This window comes from Amblyraja radiata, chromosome 15, assembly GCF_010909765.2.
Source record: "Amblyraja radiata isolate CabotCenter1 chromosome 15, sAmbRad1.1.pri, whole genome shotgun sequence".
In the NCBI taxonomy this organism is placed as follows: domain Eukaryota; kingdom Metazoa; phylum Chordata; class Chondrichthyes; order Rajiformes; family Rajidae; genus Amblyraja; species Amblyraja radiata.
The window spans coordinates 43,218,988-43,242,253 of NC_045970.1; the positions used below are offsets into that span (position 1 = coordinate 43,218,988).

At 42.7% G+C, this 23,266-nt stretch overlaps 1 protein-coding gene across 5 annotated transcripts in view; it reads left to right on the forward strand.

Annotated features, from left to right (window-relative positions):
- The first annotated feature begins 12,162 nt into the window (after positions 1 to 12,162).
- Positions 12,163 to 23,266, forward strand: part of jmjd1c (jumonji domain containing 1C) — a 120,277-nt gene continuing 109,173 nt past the window's right edge. For all 5 annotated transcript variants that reach the window (XM_033034273.1, XM_033034275.1, XM_033034277.1 and 2 more), the window contains exon 1: positions 12,163 to 12,599. In XM_033034273.1, the coding sequence (XP_032890164.1) occupies positions 12,441 to 12,599 (159 nt within the window). In that variant the 5' untranslated portion in view covers positions 12,163 to 12,440. The remainder of the gene's footprint in view (positions 12,600 to 23,266) is intronic.

Consider the following 23,266-nt stretch of genomic DNA (forward strand, 5'->3'; position numbering starts at 1 on the left):
ATCAACACCAAAGGGACTACAGTGAATTAAGAAGACAGCTCACCAACATTTTCTGAAAAGTAAATGTAGTTGATACTGGCTGAGCTGTCAAACAGACATCTGCCTCATTATTACAAAGTCAACTTCCATTCCCTTAAAATTGCCATGTAACTGAAACTCTCATGCAGACCACATTATTACAAAGCACTTCTGTCTAGCCTCCATCCCTCACTTCACAAAGATCCAAAATTCCCCTACCCATATTCTAGCTGATGCTCACTTATGACCTCGATGCCCACAATTTTATTGTAGCTCCTGGTTGAGTAGCACACTGTGTTAAAGCTTTCTTCTTCGTTGCAGTTGCAGAGGAGGTTGCCAAGTCCTATGTCCAGGATTTTGCAATCAGTTTGAATTGTGGTGTTGAAGGTGGAGCCAGAGTCATTTATAAATCCATCATAAGTGTCCTAATTATTTATATGTTCCAGGGATGAGTGTAGGGCTAGGGAGATGCTATTTGCCAAGTACCTTTTGCAGCAGTTAAGTTTGTCTGGAAAGCTGGAGTTGATTCACGATATGACCAGCATCTCAAAGCACTTCAAGATGATAGATACAAAGTGCTGGAGTAACTCAGCGGGTCAGGCACCATCTCTGGAGAACATGGATAGGTGACATTTCGGGTTGGGACATTTCTTCACACTGATTACGATGGGGAGGTGGGAGAGAAATGTAGGAAGAGAGGAGAAGCAGGACAAAGCATGGCAGGTGGACACAGGTGTGAGGAGGGTTTGATCGGCAGATGATTAAAACAAAGGTCAGAGATTAAACCAGAAAGTGTGAGATGGGATTGAAAATGACATGGTGCTGGAGTAACTCAGCCGGTCAGCAGAATTTTCTGGAGAACATGGATAGATGACATTTCAGTTGAGACCCTTCTCTGTTGCGAATTGTGAATAAGAGTTGTGAATTGCTGCCTGCCCCACTGAGTTACTCCAGCACTGTGTGTCCTTTTGTGTAAAACAGCATCTGTAGTTCCTTATTTCTTCATGATGGTGGATATCAGAACCATCGGATGGTAGTCAATAAGGCTCGCTTGCTTGTTTTTGTTTCACATGGGGATGATAGTCTTCTTCTCAAAGCAGGTGGGGGAACCTAAGGTTAGAAGAGAGCGAGGTTAAAGACCTCCAGGAATACTTCCGCCATTTGGTCTGCGCAGATTCTAATGGCACAGTGGGATCTCTATCCAGGTCAGTTGCTTTCTTGGGTTCACTCTCAGGAAGGCTGTTCAGACATCTGCAATAGTGACCGTGCGTACGGGTGCACATGATGCTGTTGAGGCGGGTGACATAATTCTACTGTCCTTCTGTTCAAAATACCAGATCCTCTTTATCCTTATACAAATCGTAGCTTCCGTTCTTACTATCTGATCTGGTAAAAACTGTATTCTTTCTCCCGTGCTCACTCCAGTCTGATCTAGCCACTCCCTGCGACTACGCTATATGTAACGTTCATCTACGTATCTAAAGCCCACCCACAAGCTTACAACACAATATTGCTAGAAATATTTAGACAAAACAATAAAATATGCTAACAGTAACTAGCCTAAGCATGAATGGCTCCTACAATAAGCATAGCACACATTGAGTCCTTCAGGGGAGGATGTGTTATTGGCAGTGATGCTTTGTAACCAGTTATAGCAAACAAGCCTTGCCACAATCAATGGGTGCCTGTGTGGTTAGTTTGGACTTGAGCATGATCTAGAATTGTCTCTTGACTATATTGGGTTGGATTATGACGCATTTTGTTGGCAGTTCTGATTAAAAGTGCAGATGTTTTGCCATTTAAACAGCACAACATCTCCCAGATTTTCACAGATGCTTTGCAAAACAGAATTCAGGACTTACTGGCAGATTCGAAGGGGTGTGTACATCAGTTCACCCTGCCTCTGCCAACAAAAGCGTTTCACTGTACCTGGGTAGATGTGACAATAAACTAAACTCAAACTCAAACTTTTCTCTGTGCCAGGTCTGATTTGATGAAAGACCTGAGACCCCAAGGGGGCAAAAAGGAAGAGAAGTTACTTAAAATAATTATTTTGCCTAATAAATGGCAATTACTATGTGTTATTACATAGGCTCTTATGTATTGCTGATGTATTACCTAGATTGAACAAAACGTGGCACATTGCAAAGTCCTCCTTGCTCTCTTGTGGGGCAGTCTCTCGGAATCAAGGATGACTTGCTTCCACTCTTGCGTTGTGGGTTCTGAGGTGAATGATGATGCCAGAAAATCTTCCACAAAAAAAAAATGAAAATGCAAGTAGCACTCAGCAGGTTGGGCAACTTCTGTGGAAAGAAAAAGAGAGTTAATGTTTCAGGTTAAAGACCATCAGAAATGGGAAGGAATAGTGAAAGGCTTGGATAGAATGGATGTGGAGAGGATGTTTCCACGAGTGGGAGAGTCTAGGACTAGAGGTCATAGCCTCAGAATTAAAGGACGTTCTTTTAGGAAGGAGATGAGGAGAAATTTATTTAGTCAGAGGGTGGTGAATCTGTGGAATTCTTTGCCACAGAGGATATTTTTAAGGGAGAGGTAGATAGATTCTTGATTAGTACAGGTTGTCAGAGGTTATGGGGTGAAGCAGAAGAATGGCGTTACGGGGGAGAGATAGATCAGCCATTATTGAATGGCGGTCAGGACTTGATGAGCCAAATGTCCTAATTCTACTCCTATCACTTATGATCTTATGAGAGAAGCCAATTTTAGATTGTAGAGGGAGTTCGTGAGGGAACACACAAGAACCCTGTTGGAAAGTAGAACAGAACTTCAAGTTTGTCATTCCAAGGAAAACAGAGTGCTCTGAATTTAACGTAGACAAAAATGCTGGAGAAACTCAGCGGGTGAGGCAGCATCTATGGAGCGAAGGAAACAGGCAATGTTTCGGGTCGAGACCCTTCTTCAGACCAACATTTGAGTGAAGAAGGGTCTCGACCCGAAATGTACAGCATCTGCAGTTCCTTCTTAAACGCTCTGAATTTAACAGTTTTTTTTAAAACCTGAAAGTACTAAATTTGAAGTACAAGCAGAAAATGCTGGCAGCACTCTTTCAAAAGTGGGGCTGGACATGCCTGACAGGGCAAGAAGGTGGATAGTTCAGCTAATAATTTCACATTAACAAGTAACAATGATTGTAACATTGTTGGATTATTATAAAAAAAACTCTGGTTCTTCTGTCACCTTTACCCAATCCTGTCTGCACAAGAATACATGTCCAATATAACATTTCTCAAGTGCTGTTGGAAATGTCTTAGCAAGTAAATACTCGCCTGTCCTTAGTGATGCCAAATCCTGCAACATGAACAAATTAAAGAAAAGGAATCCAAAGGGAAGGAAAGTATTTACACACACTCAATTGACCAGAACAATTACACTTCGGAAAGGTAATATAGGGGCCTGGGATGGGAAAATACTTTGGCAAGGCTAAGGTTCAGAATGCAGCCTAAACAATAATAATTTTTTAAAGAAGGTGATTAATCCTTGAATAAATACATTTTGGCTCAAAAAACCCTGATTCTGAACGATAGAATATAAATTACATGGTATAACAATCTGGTCACCAATTAAATGTACATTTTGAGATAATATAGGAGTAAATTGGCTGTGAGTGTGAATTAATTGCTATTTTGCATTGTATTTAGGGAGATTTGCTTTAAGATTGTGATTGGAGACTATCATAAATACTCATTTAAAAACATCAAAATGGCCAGGTGTAATATACAATGTGTTCATGTAGTGCATCATGAATAAAACACAGGAGGTATTTCCAGAGTTTTCAAATGGAATTTGACACTGATCCACACTAGGAGAATTGAGTCAAAGGCAGAAGTTTTAAATCAAATAGAAAAGCCATATTCAGGTTAGACAGCTTCTGTCAAGGGAGAAGCATAATTATGGTTTCAGGTCAAGAACATAATTTCAAAGTTAAATTAAAAAAAATAAACATTACAATGCAGAGAAAGGTCAGCAGAAGGTAATCAGAGGAAGCTGGGGGTGGGGGGAGTGAAGATTTGCATTGGGTGGAGGCCGAAAATCATAAACTGGCGATACAGAGATGGCCATAAAAGATACAAAATAGAGAAAAAGATCAATCTGGAGGAGCTGCAACTACAAAAATATCCTGAAATTTCGAGAGAAAGATGTAATGAATACTTAAATATTGCATATAAATTTTGATTATCCAAAATTGTTGAAATCAGTGTTGAGGTCAGAGGTTGTAATGTGTCTACTCAAAAGGAAAATTGCTCTTCCTCAAGTTTTTAAGGATCATTACATTAGTGCAGGATGATGAAGAAAGAGGTTCATATGGGAAAGTCATGGAAAATTAAAGTGACAGGTGACTGGAATTACAAAAACTATCTATCAAAGTTGTTCTAATAATCCTCCGTCTGTCATTTAAGATGGAAAACTCTGTACATGCATGATTTCAGTGATCATGAGCCAGGTCTAGGAACCCACTTGGCAATACTAGGTAGGAAAGCAGTGCGCATGGATCAGATGGATCACAGAACAGAGTTTGTGCATCATTTGTTTATTGACACAGATTTGCTTCCAGAATTTAGGGAAGGTTTAAAAACCATCTTAAAACAACAAAACACAATGGTGCAGCAGTAGAATTGTTGCCTTACGGCACCAGAGACCCAGGTTAGATCCTGATCTTGGGTGCTGTCTATATAGTTTAAGAAGTAACTGCAGATGCTGGAAAATCGAAGGTAGACAAAAATGCTGGAGAAACACAGCGGGTGAGGCACCATTTATGGAGCGAAGGAAATAGGCAACGTTTCGGGCCAAAACCCTTCTTCAGACAGATGTGAGGGTGGGAGGGGGGGGGGGGGGGGGGTGGGGGGGGGGGGGGGGGGGGCAGAAAGAAGAAAGGGAGGAGGAGCCAAAGGGCTAGAGGGTGAGCTAAGAAGGGGAGGAGACAGTAAGGACTACCTGAAATTAGAGAAGTCAATGTTCATATCGCTGGGGTATAAACTGCCCAAGCGAAATATGAGGTGCTGCTCCTCCAATTTCCGGTGGTCCTCACTCTGACAATGGAGGAGGCCCAGGACAGAAAGGTCGGATTCGGAATGGGAGGGGGAGTTGAAGTGCTGAGCCACCGGGAGATCAGGTTGGTTATTGCGAACTGAGCGGAGGTGTTCGGCGAAGCGATCGCCAAGCCTACGCTTGGTCTCACCGATGTAGATCAGCTGACATCTAGAGCAGCGGATGCAATAGATGAGCTTGGAGGAGGTGCACCTGGAAAGACTGCTTGGGTCCTTGAATGGAGTCAAGGGGGGAGGTAAAGCGACAAGTGTAGCATTTCTTGCGGTTGCAAGGGAAAGTGGAAAGTCTCTGCGGAAAGCGGATGGGGAGGAGATGGGATGATGTGGCAAGTGGTGGGGGTCACATTGGAGGTGGCAAAAATGACGGAGGATTATTTGTTGTACGTGACGGCTGGTAGGATGGAAGGTGAGGACTAGGGAGACTCTGGCCTTGTTATGAGTGGGGGGATGGGGTGAGAGAGCATTGTCACAGGGTATCGAAGAAACCCTGGTGAGAGCCTGATCTATGGTAGAAGAGGGGAACCCCCGTTCCCTGAAGAATGAGGACATCTCCGATGCCCTGGTGTGGAACACCTCATCCTGGGAGCAGATGCGGCGTAGACGGAGGAATTGGGAGTAGCGGATGGAGTCCTTACAGGAAGCAGGGTGGGAAGAAGTGTAGTCCAGATAGCCATGGGAGTCAGTGGGTTTATAGTGGATGTCGGTCAGAAGTCTATCACCTGCGATGGAGATAGTGAGGTCCAGAAATGTCGGAAATGGTTCAGGTGTATTTGAGTGCCGGATGGAAGTTAGTGGTGAAATGGATGAAGTCAGTGAGTTGTGTGTGGGTGCAGGAGGTAGCACCAATGCAGTTGTCGATGTAGCGGAGGTAGAGTTTGGGGATGGGGCCCTGGTACATCTCGAACAAGGATTGTTCGACGTACCCTACAAAGAGCCAGGCATAGCTAGAGCCCATGCACGTGCCCATAGCTACGCCTTGTATTTGGAGGAAATGGGAGGAGTCAAACGAAAAGTTATTAAGATGAAATTGGAGGCTTGGGGCGGCGACACGTTTCGGGCCTCCCCCAAGGGTTTCGGCCTATTTCCTTCGCTCCATAAATGCTACCTCACCCTCTGCCTCTCCAGCATTTTTGTCTACCTGCTGTCTATATAGAATTTGTACGCTGTCCCCATGACCTGTGTGGGTTTTCTCCAAGTGCTCTGGTTTCCTCCCACATTCCAAAGATGTGTAGGTTTGTAGTTTAATCGGCTTTGGTAAAAAATTGCGAATTGCCCCTAGTGTAGGAAAGTGTTAGTGTGCGGGGATCACTGGTCGGCTCAGACAGTGGGCCAAAGGGCTTGTTTCCATGCTGTATCTCTAAACTAAACTAAACTAAACAGAACCTCAGCATACCTGCCCAGTTATGGAAAGATTTACTGTAAATAGGGACAATAGTGGGATGAAGAAAATGCATGTTAGGTAGGAACAAGGTCATGGAAATTTGGTCATTTGAAAACAAAAATGAGGATAAAGGTTTTAAAATGAGAGTTATACAACTTGCACTGTACCAACCATAAGTGGGAATAGGATTTGCTGCATGTAAGAAAACAAGCTGCAAAGTTTTAGTTGAAGGAGTTTACAAAGGATAGAGTGGCAGTCTACCTTAAATTGAATTGTAGTCAAATCTTGAGATTGCACCAACAAATGAACTGACACTTGAGCAGAATTGACTCTAAATGATTCTGCTGATACCAGACTGCTAAAACAGGTCCTCAATAACAAGCTCTGATATGGAAGGGTATTTACCAAACGACAGAGAAAAAAGAATCAACAATGTACCCAGAGCTTTCTTTATGAAGTGCAACATCATAACTGGCTTCAGTCATGAGACACACCTAGCCCCATGATGAACACTGTCTCACAGCTTACTCACATGTTTGCTCTGTGAATCACCTCCTGAGTCTGTGGTTTCCATATCGGCCTCATTAGTCACCTCAAAACCCACAAATTGATTTCAATGCATTCACTATTGCAACCACTAGGTCCTTTAGAAGTTTAAGATGCAGGTCAAGAGGTCCCAAGAATTTGTTAACTTTTATTCATTTTAATTTGTCTGGTCATTTTTCTGCAGCAGTATTAATTGTATAAAATTCCTTGGTTATATATTATTTTTGGGTATACATTTTGATATCTTCCACCATGCAGAGAGATGCATAACATTTATTAACATAGAATGTAGAACAATACAGCACAGGAATACGTCCTTCGGCTCACAATGACCTGTCGACCCACACTGAATATGGTGCCAAGTTAAACTAATCTCCTCTGCCTGTGTGCTCCACACCCTTCCATATGCATGTACCTATCTAAAAGCCTCTTGGACACCACCAACATATGTTCTTTAGCTTGTTTTATATGGGGGGTGGGGGTGGGAGTTGGGGGTAACTTTTTCTAATCTCTTGCCTTGACGGAGATGCAATTTCTTTCCTTATCGTATCTCTGTCCGCACTGCATCATAACATCGAGGAGTTGGCGGAGACCGATTTAGAAAACTCCACCCTGGAAGCCTGCGAGAATTGAACATCGCGGAGCCCGCGATCTCTTTGCCAGGGATTGACCTCTGAACTCTACCACGGGTGCCTGCGGACTTTAACATCGTGGAGCTCGTGGTCTCTGGTTAGAGACTGACATCGGGAACTCCAAGCCGCAGGAGCTTCGACCGCCCCGACGTGGGAGCTTTGATTGCCCCGAAGCGGGAGCTTCGGCCGCCGGCTGCGGGAGCTTCAATCGCCCCGACTGCGGATGGTTCGACTGCCCCGACCGCAGGAGTAAAATGAGGCAAGAAGATTAGACTTTATTGCCTTCCATCACAGTGAGTAATGTGGGGAATCCACTGTGGTGGATGTCTATGTTAACTTTTATGTAGTTGTGTGTCTTGTTGCTTTTTTAGTATGGCTGTATGGTAATTCGCATATCACTGTACCTTAATTGGTACACGTAACAATAAAAGACCTTTGAACCTTTGACTCCGCCACCAACCCTGAGAGCGCATTCCAGGCAGCCATCACTCTCTGTGTAAAATACTTGCCCTGCACATCTTCATTAAAATTTGCCCCTCTCACCTTAAAGCTTTGTCCTCTAGTCTTTGACATTTCCACCCTAGGTAGAAGATTCTAACTGTCTACTCTATATCTTGGCCATTCATTTATATGTGGATTTTTTCCCCCTGAAATGATGGGTGAATGAGATTCAATATAATTTTCAAAATGGGGAAATTAAAAAGAAAATATAATTGTCAATAAACAAAATTTTACATGTTATGAAAATAGAGCAAGAATAAAGGATAATTTAATTGGAAAATGATGTAGCACTGCAGGGGACCATTTGATACAACATGCTTGTGTTGGATCTTTGTACAGGAATTCAAATAATTACATTTTCCTATTCATTCCTGAGAAGCCTGTAATTATTTTTCCCCATTAAATATTTATCAAATTTTCATTGGAGTATTATTATTGAAACTGCTTTTGCTGGCCTATTAGAAGCATAGAAAATAGGTGCAGGAGGAGGCCATTCGGCCCTTTGAGCCAGCACTGCCATTCATTGTGATCATGGCTGATCGTCCCCAATCAATAACCCGTGCCTGCCTTCTCCCCATATCCCTTGATTCCACTAGCCCCTAGAGCTCTATCTAACTCTCTCTTAAATCCATCCAGTGATTTTGCCTCCACTGCCCACTGTGGCAGGGAATTCCACAAATTCACAACTGGGTGAAAAAGTTTTTTCTCACCTCAGTCTTAAATGGCCTCCCCTTTATTCTAAGACTGTCGCCCCTGGTTCTGGACTTGCCCAACATTGGGAACATTTTTCTTGCATCTAGCTTGTCCAGTCCTTTTATAATTTTATATGTTTCTATAAGATATCCCCTCATCCTTCTAAACTCCAGTGAATACAAGTCTAGACTTTTCAATCTTTCCTCATGTGACAGTCCCGCCATACCAGGGATCAATCTCGTGAACCTACGCTGCACTGCCTCAATCACAAGGATGTCCTTCCTCAAATTAGGGGACCAAAACTGTACACAATACTCCAGATGTGGTCTTACCAGAGCCCTATACAACTGCAGAAGAACCTCTTTCCTCCTATACTGAAATCCTCTTGTTATTAGACAGCGATTACTAACTCACAAGGATGTTGAAGGATTTGGGCATATATTTCCAAGTCTTAAAGATGCGGGTGTTGGGAGTGGAATACACATGTAGATGCTTCCATGTGCCTGCTGTCTTTGCTCAGCTTAGTGGTAGAATTTGTGTGTAGTCTAAGCAGTACTACCTCTCACTGTGTGGTGGTGATATAAATAATGAATGTTTAGAGTGGTTGATGGAGTATCAATCAAACATGATACTTTTGTCATGATGGCATCAAGCTACTTGTTTGCTCTTGGAGATGCACTCAACCAGGCATGAGGAGAGTATTGCTTCAAGTGGGAAATGTTCTATTTGTTGGTAGAAAGGGTTTGCTGTATCAGAAAATAAATCACTCACCACAATACACTCAGTCTCTGACCAGCTCCCAAAACCCCACTGGTTTTTGTTTGGATCAGCTGAGCTTCTGGTCAACACCCCACAGGGTGGGTAATGATGGGTAATTTTACTGATCATGGTAAAAATATTGAAAATTAAAGGTAAGTGATCTCTTTGTTGGAGAAGATAATTACCTGACTTTTTTTGTTGTGTATAAATATTTGTTACTTATCAGCCTATGTCTGGATGTTGCGAAGGTCTTGTTGCATGGAACCCTGGACTGCTTTGTTCCCTGAAGGTTTGTGAATGGAATAGACCTTGGATAGACCATTAAATCCAGGAACTCAACAGGTCAGGCAGCATCATTGGAGAAAAGGAATAGGTGACGTTTTGAGTGGAGACCCTCCTTCAGACAGAGAGTCGGGGGAGAGGGAACAGAGAGATATGAAAAGGTACATAGAACAAATCAACAAAAGATATGCAAAAAGACAGATTATTTCTGCACATCTTTCATTAATTTGTTCTCTGTATCTTTTCAATCTCTCAGTTCCCTCTCTTCTGTCTCTCAGCCTGAAGGAGGGTCTCGACCTGAAATGTCACCTATTCCTTTTCTCCAGAGATGCTGCCTGACCCACTGAGTTACTCCAGCTTTTTGTAAACCAGCATCTGCAGTTCCTTCCTACATGTTAAATCTAGCCGTTCATTGGTCAAAAGAAAGTTGATGGTTTCTTCACATCGTTTTGAAAATCTCTCGTAAAATTAATCATCTTGGCTTCCCATTTTCAATCATTCAAACATGTATACAGGGAGGTTCAACATTGTCTGGGCTCAAACAAGATAGTGATCTACCAGGGAGAAGAAATTTACCGGAGCGTGTCATTGCATACAAGGAATTTGCACGAGGCTGGAACCTGGAACTCTTTATAACATTTAAATAATTTTAAAAGATTGTGAGAATATCAATACCAATTCTCTCAATGGGAAGAAGGTGGTGGGGACCAGAGCTTGGGCGGGATCTATTTCACTTTAATCATTTGGTGCAGGTTATTCCGTGTAGTTCCTGTGAATTCCTGCAGTGGATTCACAGTCATTAAAGATTATAGCATAGAAAATATTTACAATTCCGCCAAGTAAGGTTAAACTCGGTATAAATGTACATCGAATCATCTTGGATAAACAAGATAAAATGTTGTACAATGTTGGTATATAATTATCTTTAATTTTGAGATGATTTAAATAAGTATTCTGGATGATTTACGCCTCAAGGCAGAACATAATCAAGGAAACACTTTCAATGCAAACCACGGACAACCCTCTAGTAAACGAACTTCCTTCGTAAAATTAAGGTTTTATCGTCGTGTATAAACTTGGTTTGTGTCGGTTTCCCCAAAAAAAATCTAGTTGCTCAACGTTTTCAATTGAATTGGTATAAATCATTTAATATATTTATATATATTATTTATTCGAAGTTGAGACAATTAAAAAAATCCATGTCCAAATTTGTTACATTTACAAAGATTGAAATCTACAAATCTACTTAAATTGTCTATACCTACCAATAACTAAATCTATACGAGTCTTCAAATGTGATTCTGCCACAGTTTACTCCCGTTCACTTTGTTATAATCTTTGTCTCAGCTGTGCTGTTTAATTGGCGCTGGCATTCAATTGGGACTGGCTCGTTTACTTCCCCGCCTCCTCCCTTGACGTTGCAGTCTGGGAGTCGTGTTTGAGATAGCAATACAAAGAACAAATGCTTTTTCGGTTTCGTATAGAGAATAAAACAGCCTTACAGCAGGGTTAACGTCAAAAATCGTATTAAATGGAGCAAATGTTCAAAACAATGCAGTAAAATACTGGGATTGAGAATCACTGTTGATGAAAATGACCTCAGATTTAAGGAAATTCCTTTTTACAACACACACACACACACACACATACACACACAAGATTGATGCTGGGTTGTAATTTAACTCCATCAGATCTTATGTCACCAAATGGCATTAAGCTCAATTCGACGGCGACAGCTGTACACATGCCCTTAGAGATGTCAGTAAAGAAGCTACATTTATATATTTAAAAATCTAGACCTTATTTGAGGGAATAAAAGGTGCAATGTTAGGGGAAACACACATATTGCCAAGTCCATGTCCGTGATACCAACCATCTGCTTAATGTTCTCCATATGTTCTGCGTGAATTATGGCTTAAATTATTTTCAAAACATAAATGTCATGGGGGGTGGGGGAGGGGAGAGAAGAGAAGAGGCTGTGACCTCCGCAGAGCTGTCAAAGTGTATTGGTGGGGGTGGAGAGCGATGCCAAGCGCCAGAGTGCTGCGGTTGCGGCTGCTGGTTGGAGAACTATTTGCTGTCTGGTTTTTGTGGTGGGGGAAGCGCGTGGTCGCCCGGGCTGGCGGACGGAGACAACAGCGTTTTTCCATTCCCTTCCTCTCCCTCTCTCTATAACCCCTGCAGCGGAGGGATACGCAGCTCCCTCGCGCTGGATGTCGGTTGCGGCGAACTCGGGGCCTCGAGCGGCGAGCGGGAGCGGGAGCGGCGGTAACGGCGGCAACGGCGGCGACGGGACGGCCGAGGCGGCCCCCTGAGCGGCGCCTCCTCCACTTTACCGAGCTCCTTTCTGGCTGATTTTTTAATCTCCCTCCCCCAACACATACTCCCATTGTGCTTTTTTTTTTCTTCCTTTCTCTCCTCGTTCTTGACCAATCTCAGCAAGATTGATTTTGGGGAGAAAGACAGACAGAGCGAGAGCGAGAGAAAGAAAAATGTCAGTTGGGTGAAGTGTATTTTCTTCGCATTTCGCGAGCTTGAAGCAGGGGAAGGGGAGACGAGGAGGACATGGCGGCGGGTCCGCGGATGGAACTGGTCGGCAAGCGTTTCGTCTGCGTGGGTGACAACGGCTGTGAGTTGGACGTGTTGAGAATCCATGAATGGGAATGGCGAGCCGGGGTGATCAGGGCCGTCTCTTACAGGGAGCCCTCCAACAGTGAACTGTCGGTAAGTAGGGGAGTGAGTGGAGCCTGCGGACCCAGGCTTTGCAGCCGCCCAGGGGTCTCCCTTTCACCGGCTTGTTTGCCGACAGTGTTGTGCGCTTTGGTGTCAGTTTTCCTACTTTTGACCCACTGCTGACTTGCTCTCGATTACTCAGTGGAGTGAAATTGTTTCTTTTGATTTTTGTTCGTCGCATACACACGTGCCCTGTGCAAGAAACTGCTTGCGTGGTTTTAAATGCCGGAGTCCTGGTATGTTGTCGTCCTCAGGGGAACGAATACCGGCGGGCTGTAAGGACATGCAATTACACCGGAGAGTGGCACGATTGGGATGTTTTGTAATGTTCGCCTTGTTTTGCTTTCGCGATAGTGGTGTCGTTTGAAAATAACGGGCTTTGCATTTCTCCTGGAAATTCAAATTTCTTGGACTGATTATTGCTACTAATTTAAAGTATATTTGATACTCCTTTCCTAAAATTAATTGTCATTTGGAAGGTAACTCTCAGACGCGTGACTCATTCCGTCCCAAGTTAAGTGGTTAAAATAATTTTTGTTCTGATTCTCAATTTTTTTTTTGCAAAATGGGGAGATAATCGAGATCGTAAACATTAAATCTGGTAACGCAGTGTACCAGAGGTATTTGTGGATTCAAATTATCTATTATTATGATTTCTAGTAAAATAGAAATGTACGCTTTGTCATTGTCATAATTGTACTTCAAAATTTTGAACATTGTTTCGCAGTTCGCAATGAGAATTTCAATAATTTTGTTATTTATAAAAAAAGATTAGGAGTACTAAAGCACCAGGTAGTCCCTATATATATGTTTCCACGAATACATGAGCATTAATTCCCTTGTCACAGAGCTTGATCACTAGTTATTTTGCCGCCCCTTGTTTCTAAAATGAGACTTTGCTCACCGGCCATGCAACAGCTACCTCATGTTAGAAGAAGCCAAGCATAGGTATACCACGATTTTAAGATTGGGATTGTTTTGAATAATCCCAGTAGCATTAGACCTGTACATTGCTTTAAAGTTCAGTAACTCCACTGTTTAGAAGACATTGATTCAGGGAGACATGGTTGGCAGCGGATGGCCATTTTGAAGCATAAGGGAATGAATGCACCCTCTTTGCAGAGGCAACAGGAGGAGGTACCTCATCCTCAGAATGAGCATTACCATCAAGAATCAACTGATCCAGGATCTCAGTGCCTTGCCTTGCAAAATTAGTGAATGCCTTATGATCCTTTGGTCCACTGTACCATGGTGATAACACACTTTGATCATCAGTGCGTACAGTCCAAATCTGGAACCTTTGGATGAAAATAAGGAAAAACCTTGGAAAAAATCCAGGTCTGCAAATGAAAGAGAGGCAAGCTAATTCTCCTAAATGGTCTCAATGCTGTGGTGGAATGGGACACAACATCTTCCAGTCTGAAGAAGGGTCCTGACACTGGAGGAGACCCAGGACAGAGAGGTCGGATTGGGAATGGGAGGGGGAGTTGAAGTGCTGAGCCACCGGGAGTTCAGGTAGGTTATTGCGGACTGAGCGGAGGTGTTCGGCGAAACGATCGTGTTCAGCGAAATAGGCGATCGTTTCGCCGAACCCCTCCGCTCAGTCCGCAATAACCTACCTGAACTCCCGGTGGCTCAGCACTTCAACTCCCCCTCCCATTCCCAATCCGACCTCTCTGTCCTGGGTCTCCTCCATTGCCAGAGTGAGCAACAGCGGAAATTGGAGGAACAGCACCTCATATTCCGTCTGGGGACCTTGCGTCCGGATGGCATTAACATTGAATTCTCCCAATTTTGCTAGCCCTTGCTGTCTCCTCCCCTTCCTTAACCCTCTAGCTGTCTCCTCCCACCCTCCCATCCGCCTGCCCTCGGGCTCCTCCTCCTCCCCCTCCCCTTTTCCTTCCTTCTCCCCCCCCCACCCCCCATCAGTCTGAAGAAGGGTTTCGGCCCGAAACGTCGCCTATTTCCTTCGCTCCATAGATGCTGCTGCACCCGCTGAGTTTCTCCAGCAATTTTGTGTACCTTCGATCTTCCAGCATCTGCAGTTCCTTCTTGAACACTTTGTCTCCAGGGATGCTGCCTGATCCACAAAGTTACTCCAGCACTTTGTCTCATTTTTTGTAAAATGGCATCTGCAGTTCCTTGTTTCTACAACTCCAAAGCAAGCTGTGATCAATGAGGAAGGAGTGAGGAAGGCTTACTGCAATTGAATCTTCCTTACACAATGTGCAATATAATGATTCATTATAACAGATACTCTAATTCTTGTGAGATGAAAACAACACAGTATCACAAAACACATACTCCAAGCATTAACACCTACTAGATTATATCATCATCAAAGATCAGCCTAAATGTTCACATCACCCCACCAAACCAGACTGTCGATTGCCTAATCCACTCCATTATATCCAATAACCCAACCCCAAAACATCAGCTTCAACAGAAATGTTGGCTCAAGAGATTAATGTCAAACCTCTTGAACCCCATAAAGCTGGCTCTTCTCGGACAAAACACCAAACAACCCGTCAACAACCCCTCTACGGAAGCTGTAGGGTGTTCAATGTATGGGCTGTCATGAAGTCATACATAATTAGCATCTGTGCAGAGGCACGACTTCTCCAACAAGAAGAACCAGAATTGGTTTGCTGAGAATGATTTTGAGATCAAGGAGCTAATTAATCACATATGCAAGACATTCTTGAATTGGAAGCATCACTTTTCCTCAATGGAATAAAAACAGATTTGCAGGGACCTGAACGCTGAGATCTAAGAGAAAACCCAGGACCTAATCGACAGATGAATAGAGTGCGTGGGAGGGTGTCAACTGGCTGATGTGCCATGGCATGCATGGGCACTTCAGCAATGTTAAACCATCTGCAGTCCAACAGCAAAAATCCCACCACATGAAGAGCCATGAATGGGTGAACCTATCGGGGATGGGGAGTTGATCAATGTTTGCCTGAAGAAACACTTTGAAGATACCTATTGTAAACAATTCATTAAAAGCAAACATTGTTTGGATTTTAAATTGGTATTATGCAAAGTCATTCACTCATCATCGTTGAAAGCATTAGCGACGCAGTGGTGCTGGTTTCCAACAGGATTGGGGACGGACGCACCACACATCTCTGTCCTCCAGTTCCTGCTGACTTCCGCCGCTGGAAGTATAGGATTTTGGTGTGTGCTTTATCATCATTCCATACAATGCTATGTACGACAGTGATCGCAACTTCTACTGAAGTGTGGATGGCTGTTGGCTCACTTTGACAGGTCTTGTTTTTGGTCCTGCTCAGGGTCCACAACCCCCCTTCACCGGGAGGAGATGGTTTAGTCGCCAACTATCCGACCATGGAGCAGGTAGCACGGGATTACCTGGTACCCGTGGCTGGGGGAACTCCCCCTGACCTGACCTGATGCAAAGTACTGTTATTTATTTCCAATGGCAGATGGTGGCAATTTTTTGATGTTTGTCCTCTTCAGTCATTTCAGAATAAGAATGTTACCGGATGCTTCAGTGTGATACTGAGTATTGCAAAATTGTAGGAGCTGATCAATTGTGACATGATCAGAGATGCTGCCTGTCCTCAAATGCATGATAAAAATCCTTTGACACTATGTCACAACACCTCAGAAGTATTTTGGAAAAAGTGAAATGGATAAATACAATTCTGCATATATCTCTCCTTTCTCAATGTTGAATTGAAGCATCATAATTTCTGTTGAACTTTTGCAGGACTTTGCGAAGGCCATGCTTTGGGCATTGTGTACAGTTCTGATGTCTGTTCTGAGAAAATAAGGTTTTTAAGGACAATGCAAGTGCTACAGTATTACAACTTTTGTGAAAACTAATCGGTTTGAGTCTTGTTGTAGAAAAGAGCAGACTTTGATTTGAGTCTTTAAAAACAAATATGTTTAGTGGCAAGAAATATTGAGAATACTTTCATTTCTTAGGAGGATCAAAAACTAGGGGTTACAATTATAAAGAAGTTAGTATTAAATCCATTGAGATATACAGAGATCTTTTTTTACTTGGAAGAACAAGTGCAAGAACGTTCAACTCATTAGCTTCAGTTGTAATAGTTTTGGTACTTTAAGATTAAATAGATTATATATGTCAGTGAAAAGGGAATGCCTGTAATAATCTGTAAGGCTAATCAAGATAATCAAACTAAAGGAGAGGTTGGACAAATTTGGATTGTTTTCCCAGGAACTTCGGCGAGTGAGGGGTAGATCTCCTGGAAACATATGAGAGGCATATAAAGGGTAGACAGTCAATCTTTTTTCAAGGACTGGGGGCATAACTTAATGGGGCAAGTTTTTTTTGGTAAAAAGAGCGTAAGGTGCCTGGAACATGCTACCTGGGATAGTGGTTGAGACAGATACAATAGTGGTATTTAAAAGGCTTTTAGATAGGAACATAGATATGCAAGGAATCGGGGGATATTGATCACGTGCTGGTGGAGGAGATCAGATTAATTTGATATCATGGTCAGCACAGACCAAAGGCCTTTTCTGTGCTATACTGTTCTATGTTCACATCGCAGTGCTCAGATGGAGGTGCTGATTAGTATGGAGATACAGCATGGAACCAGGGCCTTTGGATCACCGAGTCAGCGTGACCGCGATCACCCGTACACCAGTTCTCGTCCAACATACTTGGCACAGTTTTCAGAAGCTAATTCAGTCTGAAGAAAGGTCCCAACCTGAAACGTCGCCTATCCTTTTGCTCCAGGGATGCTGCCTGACCTGCTGAGTTCCTCTAGCATTTTGCATTAAATTGCAAACTTGCACTTCTTTGGAATGTGGGAGGAAACCAGAGCACTGGATAGTACTATGTCATTTGGAAATACATTTTTACCTGTGTTTGAAAATATTGGGAATTTTCTACTTGAGTGGTGAGACAAGTGCATTAGGAATGTATGTAAGTTAGTTTATTGGCCAAGTATTTACATACAAAGAATTTGCCTTGGTGCTCCGCCCACAAGTAACAACATGACATACAATGACAGTTACGAATGACTCAAAAAACACTAAACATTAATAATAATAAAACATTAATGATAAAACACCATTGATCAAGCATGTGGATCACCATTGATCAAGATTGTTATGGAGGTCAAGCACAGTCGAGAGCATGCTGACCGGTTGCATCGTGGCTTGGTTCGGCAATTTGAGCGCCCTGGAGAGGAAAAGACTACAAAAAGTAGTAAACACTGCCCAGTCCATCATCGGCTCTGACCTTCCTTCCATCGAGGGGATTTATCGCAGTCGCTGCCTCAAAAAGGCTGGCAGTATCATCAAAGACCCACACCATCCTGGCCACACACTCATCTCCCTGCTACCTTCAGGTAGAAGGTACAGGAGCCTGAAGACTGCAACAACCAGGTTCAGGAATAGTTACTTCCCCTCAGCCATCAGGCTATTAAACCTGGCTCGGACAAAACTCTGATTATTACCAACCACTTTCTGTTATTTGCACTATCAGTTTATTTATTCATGTGTGTATATATTTATATCATGGTATATGGACACATTTATCTGTTTTGTAGTAAATGCCTACTATTTTCTGTGTGCTTAAGCAAAGCAAGAATTTCATTGTCCTATACAGGGACACATGACAATAAACTCACTTGACTTGACTTGACTTGAACCAACAAAATACCAGATCAAAAGGAGGCTACAGATTTTGGCTGTTGAGTAAGGCAACTACTCGTGGATAATAACTGTTTTTATGTCTGGCTGTGGCAGCTTTGACAGTCCGGAGTCGCCTTCCAGGGGGGAAGTGATTCAAAGAGTTTGTGGCCAGGGTGAGAGGGGTCAGATGATCTTGCCCGCTCGCTTCCTGGCCCTTGCAGTGTACAGTTCATCAATTGAGGGAAGATTGCAGCCAATAACCTTCTCTGCTGATCGGACGATTCGCTACAGCCTCCAGGTGTCGTGCTTGGTGGCTGAGCCAAACCAGACCATGATGGAGAAGGTGAGAACAGACTCTACGATGGCCGTGTAGAATTGGACCATCATTACCTGTGGCAGATTGTGCTTCCTCAGCTGCAGTAGGAAGTACATTCTCTGTTGTGCCTTTTTGACTGTGGAGTCGATGGTAGCCCTCCACTTAAGGTCCTTGGAGATGATGGTTCCCAGGAACTTAAAAGACTCCACAGATGTAACTGGTGTTGTTGATGGTGAGTGGGGTGAGGGGAGGGGAAGCTCTCCTAAAGTCTACGATCAATTCCACTGTCTTAAGAGCATTGAGCTCCAGGTTGTTGCGACGGCACCAGGACGCCAGCTGTGACACTTCCTGTCTGTAGGCAGATTCCTCTCCATCCTGGATCAGTCCAAACAGGGTTGTGTCGTCCGCAAACTTGAGAAGCTTGACAGAGGTGTCTATGGAGGTGCAGTCGTTGGTGTAGAGTGAGGAGAGGAGAGAGTACGCAGCCTTGCGGTGCTCCTATGCTGAGCATTTGCGGGTCCGAGATGTGCTTTCCCAGCCTCACATGCTGCTTCCTGTCTGTCAGGAAGCTCGTGATCCACCGACAGAGGGGTACAGGCACAGTCAACTCGGAAAGTTTGGAATGTAGTAGCTCTGGCACAATGGTGTTGGATGCTGAGCTAAAATCAACAGGATCCTCGCATAGGTCCCCTGGCGGTCTGGGTGCTGTAGGATGAAGTGCAGGTCCAGGTTGACTGCATCATCCACAGATCTATTGGCCAGATATGCAAACTGCAGAGGGTTTGTGATATTTTTCAGCTTGGCCAGCACAAGCCTTTCGAGTGTCTTCATGACTACAGAGGTCAGTGCTATAGGCCTGTAGTTATTAAGACAGGTAATCCTTGCCTTTTTGGGTATAGGGACAATAGTGGAGACTTTGAAGCAGGCAGGGACAGTACATGTTTGCAGGGACTTAAGAGTAGAGGGGGAAACATTGTCAGGTCCTGGTGATTTCCGGCTCTTTTGTCCTCTGAAAAGCCTCTCCACCTCCTCTATTGTTATTGTTGATATTGGATAAGTGATGTTGTGCAGCACAGAGGGTGTGGGTGATTGGGTGTGAAGTGGTGATTGGAGGGGGTGGGTGTAGAAGGGCTCAGTCTTTGCAGACTGAGGTCAATGTATTTAGTATTGATAGTTTGATGCTTTTTTTGTTGAGAACAAAAGGTAGAATTGATGTGGGAGCTGAATTTTGATCTTGTGAATGATGCAATGATGTTCAATGAGACTATCTCAGAATACAGTTCTTGGTGTTCTTTATAGTCCATCAAAATGATTATGGAAATTCTCCCTTATTTATCCCTATTGACAATGCAAGGTCATTTGTTATCTGGCCCTTTTATTTCATTGCTGTTTGTTAGACTAGTGTGCATAAGGAAACAAGGCACTGTAAATGCCAGTTTACAAAAAAAAGACACTAAGTGAAGGTGTAACTCAGCGGGTCAGGTAGCAACCCCGGAGAACATAGGTAGGTGCCGTTTCCGAGTCAGGATCTTTCTTCGGACTGACAATCAGTCTGAAGAAGGGTACTGGCCCGAAACGTTGTTTGTATTGGTGACTGCAGTTTTCTTCTTTAGAATCCACTTTTACAAGCACTTAATTGGTCCAAAAGTATTTTGTGACATTTCAACAATGTGAAAGATATTAAATATTGGTGTTTCATTCTTTGTCAAAATGAGGAGGAATTTTATTTTCCAAGTCAATAATGGGGCATCATTCCTCATCATTACAGTAATTTTTATATTACATGGAAAAATGTTTAATCTTCTCAATATTTTGTAAAGTAAAGCCTCCCTCCCCCCTCCCATTTTTGTCAGCCATTAGGTTGGACCAGAGGTGGAGCTGGACAGCAGACTTAGTCAAGTTAGCATCAATGTATCTCAGCAAATGAAATTTATGGCCAAAACTGCAACAAAAATGTATTTGTGCGTTTAAGGGGAGATGACATAAACATATAAGGGAAAGGAGGGTGACACTCAAGTTTGGATGAGAAACAATGGGAAGAGGTTAGGAGGTAAGTCCAACAAATGGGTAAGAAGATGAATGACATTTAGGCCTTCTGAACAAAGGGCTTAGAAACATAGAAAACATAGAAATTAGGTGCAGGAGTAGGCCATTCGGCCCTTCGAGCCTGTACCGCCATTCAATATGATCATGGCTGATCATCCAACTCAGTATCCCGTACCTGCCTTCTCTCCATACCCTCTGATCCCCTTAGCCACAAGGGCCACATCAAAGGGCTTAGACTTTAAGAACAGGAAGGTTTTGTTACAGTTGTACTGACTATTTGTGAGGCCACGCTTGGAATAATGTGCACAGTTTTGGTTTCCTTACCTAAAAAAAAATATACAAGATAGGCAGCCCAAGGAAGATTTATCAGGTTAATTCCTGGGATAAAGGGTTGTTCTTTCAAGAGAGGCTGGACAGTTTGGATTTATATCCTCTGAAGTTCCGAGGAATGAAGGGTGACCTTATTTAAACACATATTATCCTAAGGTTTTAACAGGAACATTGTTGACATTTTCTCACTAGAAGGAAAGTTATGAACAAGAGAATATAGCTACTAAAATAAAAGGTTGGTCATTGATGATTTTGTGTTGAGTTTTTTGAGTGTGGTGAATCTCTGGAATTTGCTGCCCCCTCGGGTGATGGTGACTGGATCATCTGATCTATTTCAGGTGGCGACAAATGCCTATTTGAAAGAAGAAGGAATTGAGGGTTATGGAGAACAAGAAGAGGAGTTGATGCTAGCATAGATTATATTGATATTCAGAGACCTCCATAATGTTTGGAACAAAGACCCATCATTTATTTATTTGCCTCTGGACTCCACAATTTGAGATTTGTAATATAAAAGTATTTAGTGTTGTTAATGTGCACATTGTCAGGTTTTAATAAAGGCAATTTTTATACATTTTGGTTTCACCATGTAGAAACTACAGCAGTGTTTATACATAGTCCCTCCATTTTAGGGCACCATAATGTTTGGGACACAGCAATGTCAGATAAATGAAAGTAGTCAAGTTTAGTATTTTATTGCATATCCTTGGTATGCAATGACTGCTTGAAGTCTGCGATTCATGGACATCAGCATTTGCTGGGTGTCTTCTTTGGTGATGCACTGCCAGGCTTGTATTGCAGCCATCTTTAGCTTATGCTTGTTCTGGGGGCTAGTCCCCTTCAGATTTTTCTTCGGCATATAAAAGGCATGCTCAGTTGGGTTCAGATTGGGTGATTGACTTGGCCACTCAAGAATTTACCATTTTTTAGCTTTGATAAACTCCTTTGTTGTTTTAGCAGTATGTTTGGGATCATTGTCTTGTAGAATGAACCGCCGGCCAATGAGTTTTGAGGCATTTATTTGAACTTGAGCAGATAGGATGTGTCTATACACAGCAGAATTCATTATGCTACTACCATCAGCAGTTGTATCATCAATGAAGATAAGTGAGCCAGTACCTTCAGCAGCCATATATGCCCAGGCCATAACACCCCCACCACCGTGTTTCAGAGATGAGGTGGTATGCTTTGGATCTTGGGCAGTTCCTTCTCTCCTCCATACTTTGCTCTTGCCATCACTCTGATATAAGTTAATCTTCATCTCATCTGTCCATAATACCTTTTTCCAAAACTGTGGATGTTCTTTTGAGTAATTCTTGGCCATCTGTAACCTGGCCATCCTATTTTTGCGGCTAACCAGTGGTTTGCATCTTGCAGTGTAGCCTCTGTATTTCTGTTCATGAAGTCAGTGGTCATTGACAAATCCACTCCTGAAGACAGATATTTGGGGATTTTTCTTTAGACTGGTGGAAAGACTGGGCGCTGAGAGCTCTCTTATACTTGCATTAGGGAGGCAATTATAAACCTGAGCAATTACACACCTGAGCAATTACAAACACCTGTGAAGCCACGTGTCCCAAACATTATGGTGCCCTGAAATGGAGGGACTATGTTTTTACAGCTGTAATTTCTACATGGTGAAACCAAAATATATAAAAGTGGCCTTTAATGAAACCTGACAATGTGCACTTTAACCACATGTGATTTTTTCCATTACAATCTCAAATTGTGGAGTACAGAGGCAAATAAATAAATGATGGGTCTTTGTCCCAAACATTATGGAGGGCAGTGTAGATGGGCTGCCTTGAGCGTCTCCCCAGTTTCTTATATTCTTAGTGAAATGCCGTCACAGACTGGTTGGATTAAATGTCTTTTTACTGCAAGTACATCCAAAGTAAATACTAGCACAGCAAATGAATAATGACCTTTTACCATGTACATTATGTAAGTTGCATAAAATGTACCAGTTAATTCAAAAGGTTTCATGAATGCTCATTGAAGGCGTTTTCTGATTTTAATATGATGAACTTTATTGAGGTTGTACAAATAATGATCTACCTGTTATTATTGTGAATAAAGTACAATGTATTGGAGCATCTGAAATTTAGTTATTAATTGGGAGATGGTGATGATTAGCTATTTCATCAAAGCTAAATAAAATATGATAATGGAATTTCTGTTCACATTCTTTGCAATAAATGTGAAAGAATGACTGTTTCAAGGAAAAAGCTATAATCTGGAAGCAATGTTTTTGTTTTGCAAATTATTGTATGTGTATGTTCCAACTTTATGAAGTCTTTCAATCGTTAATCATTCAGTACATATGTCA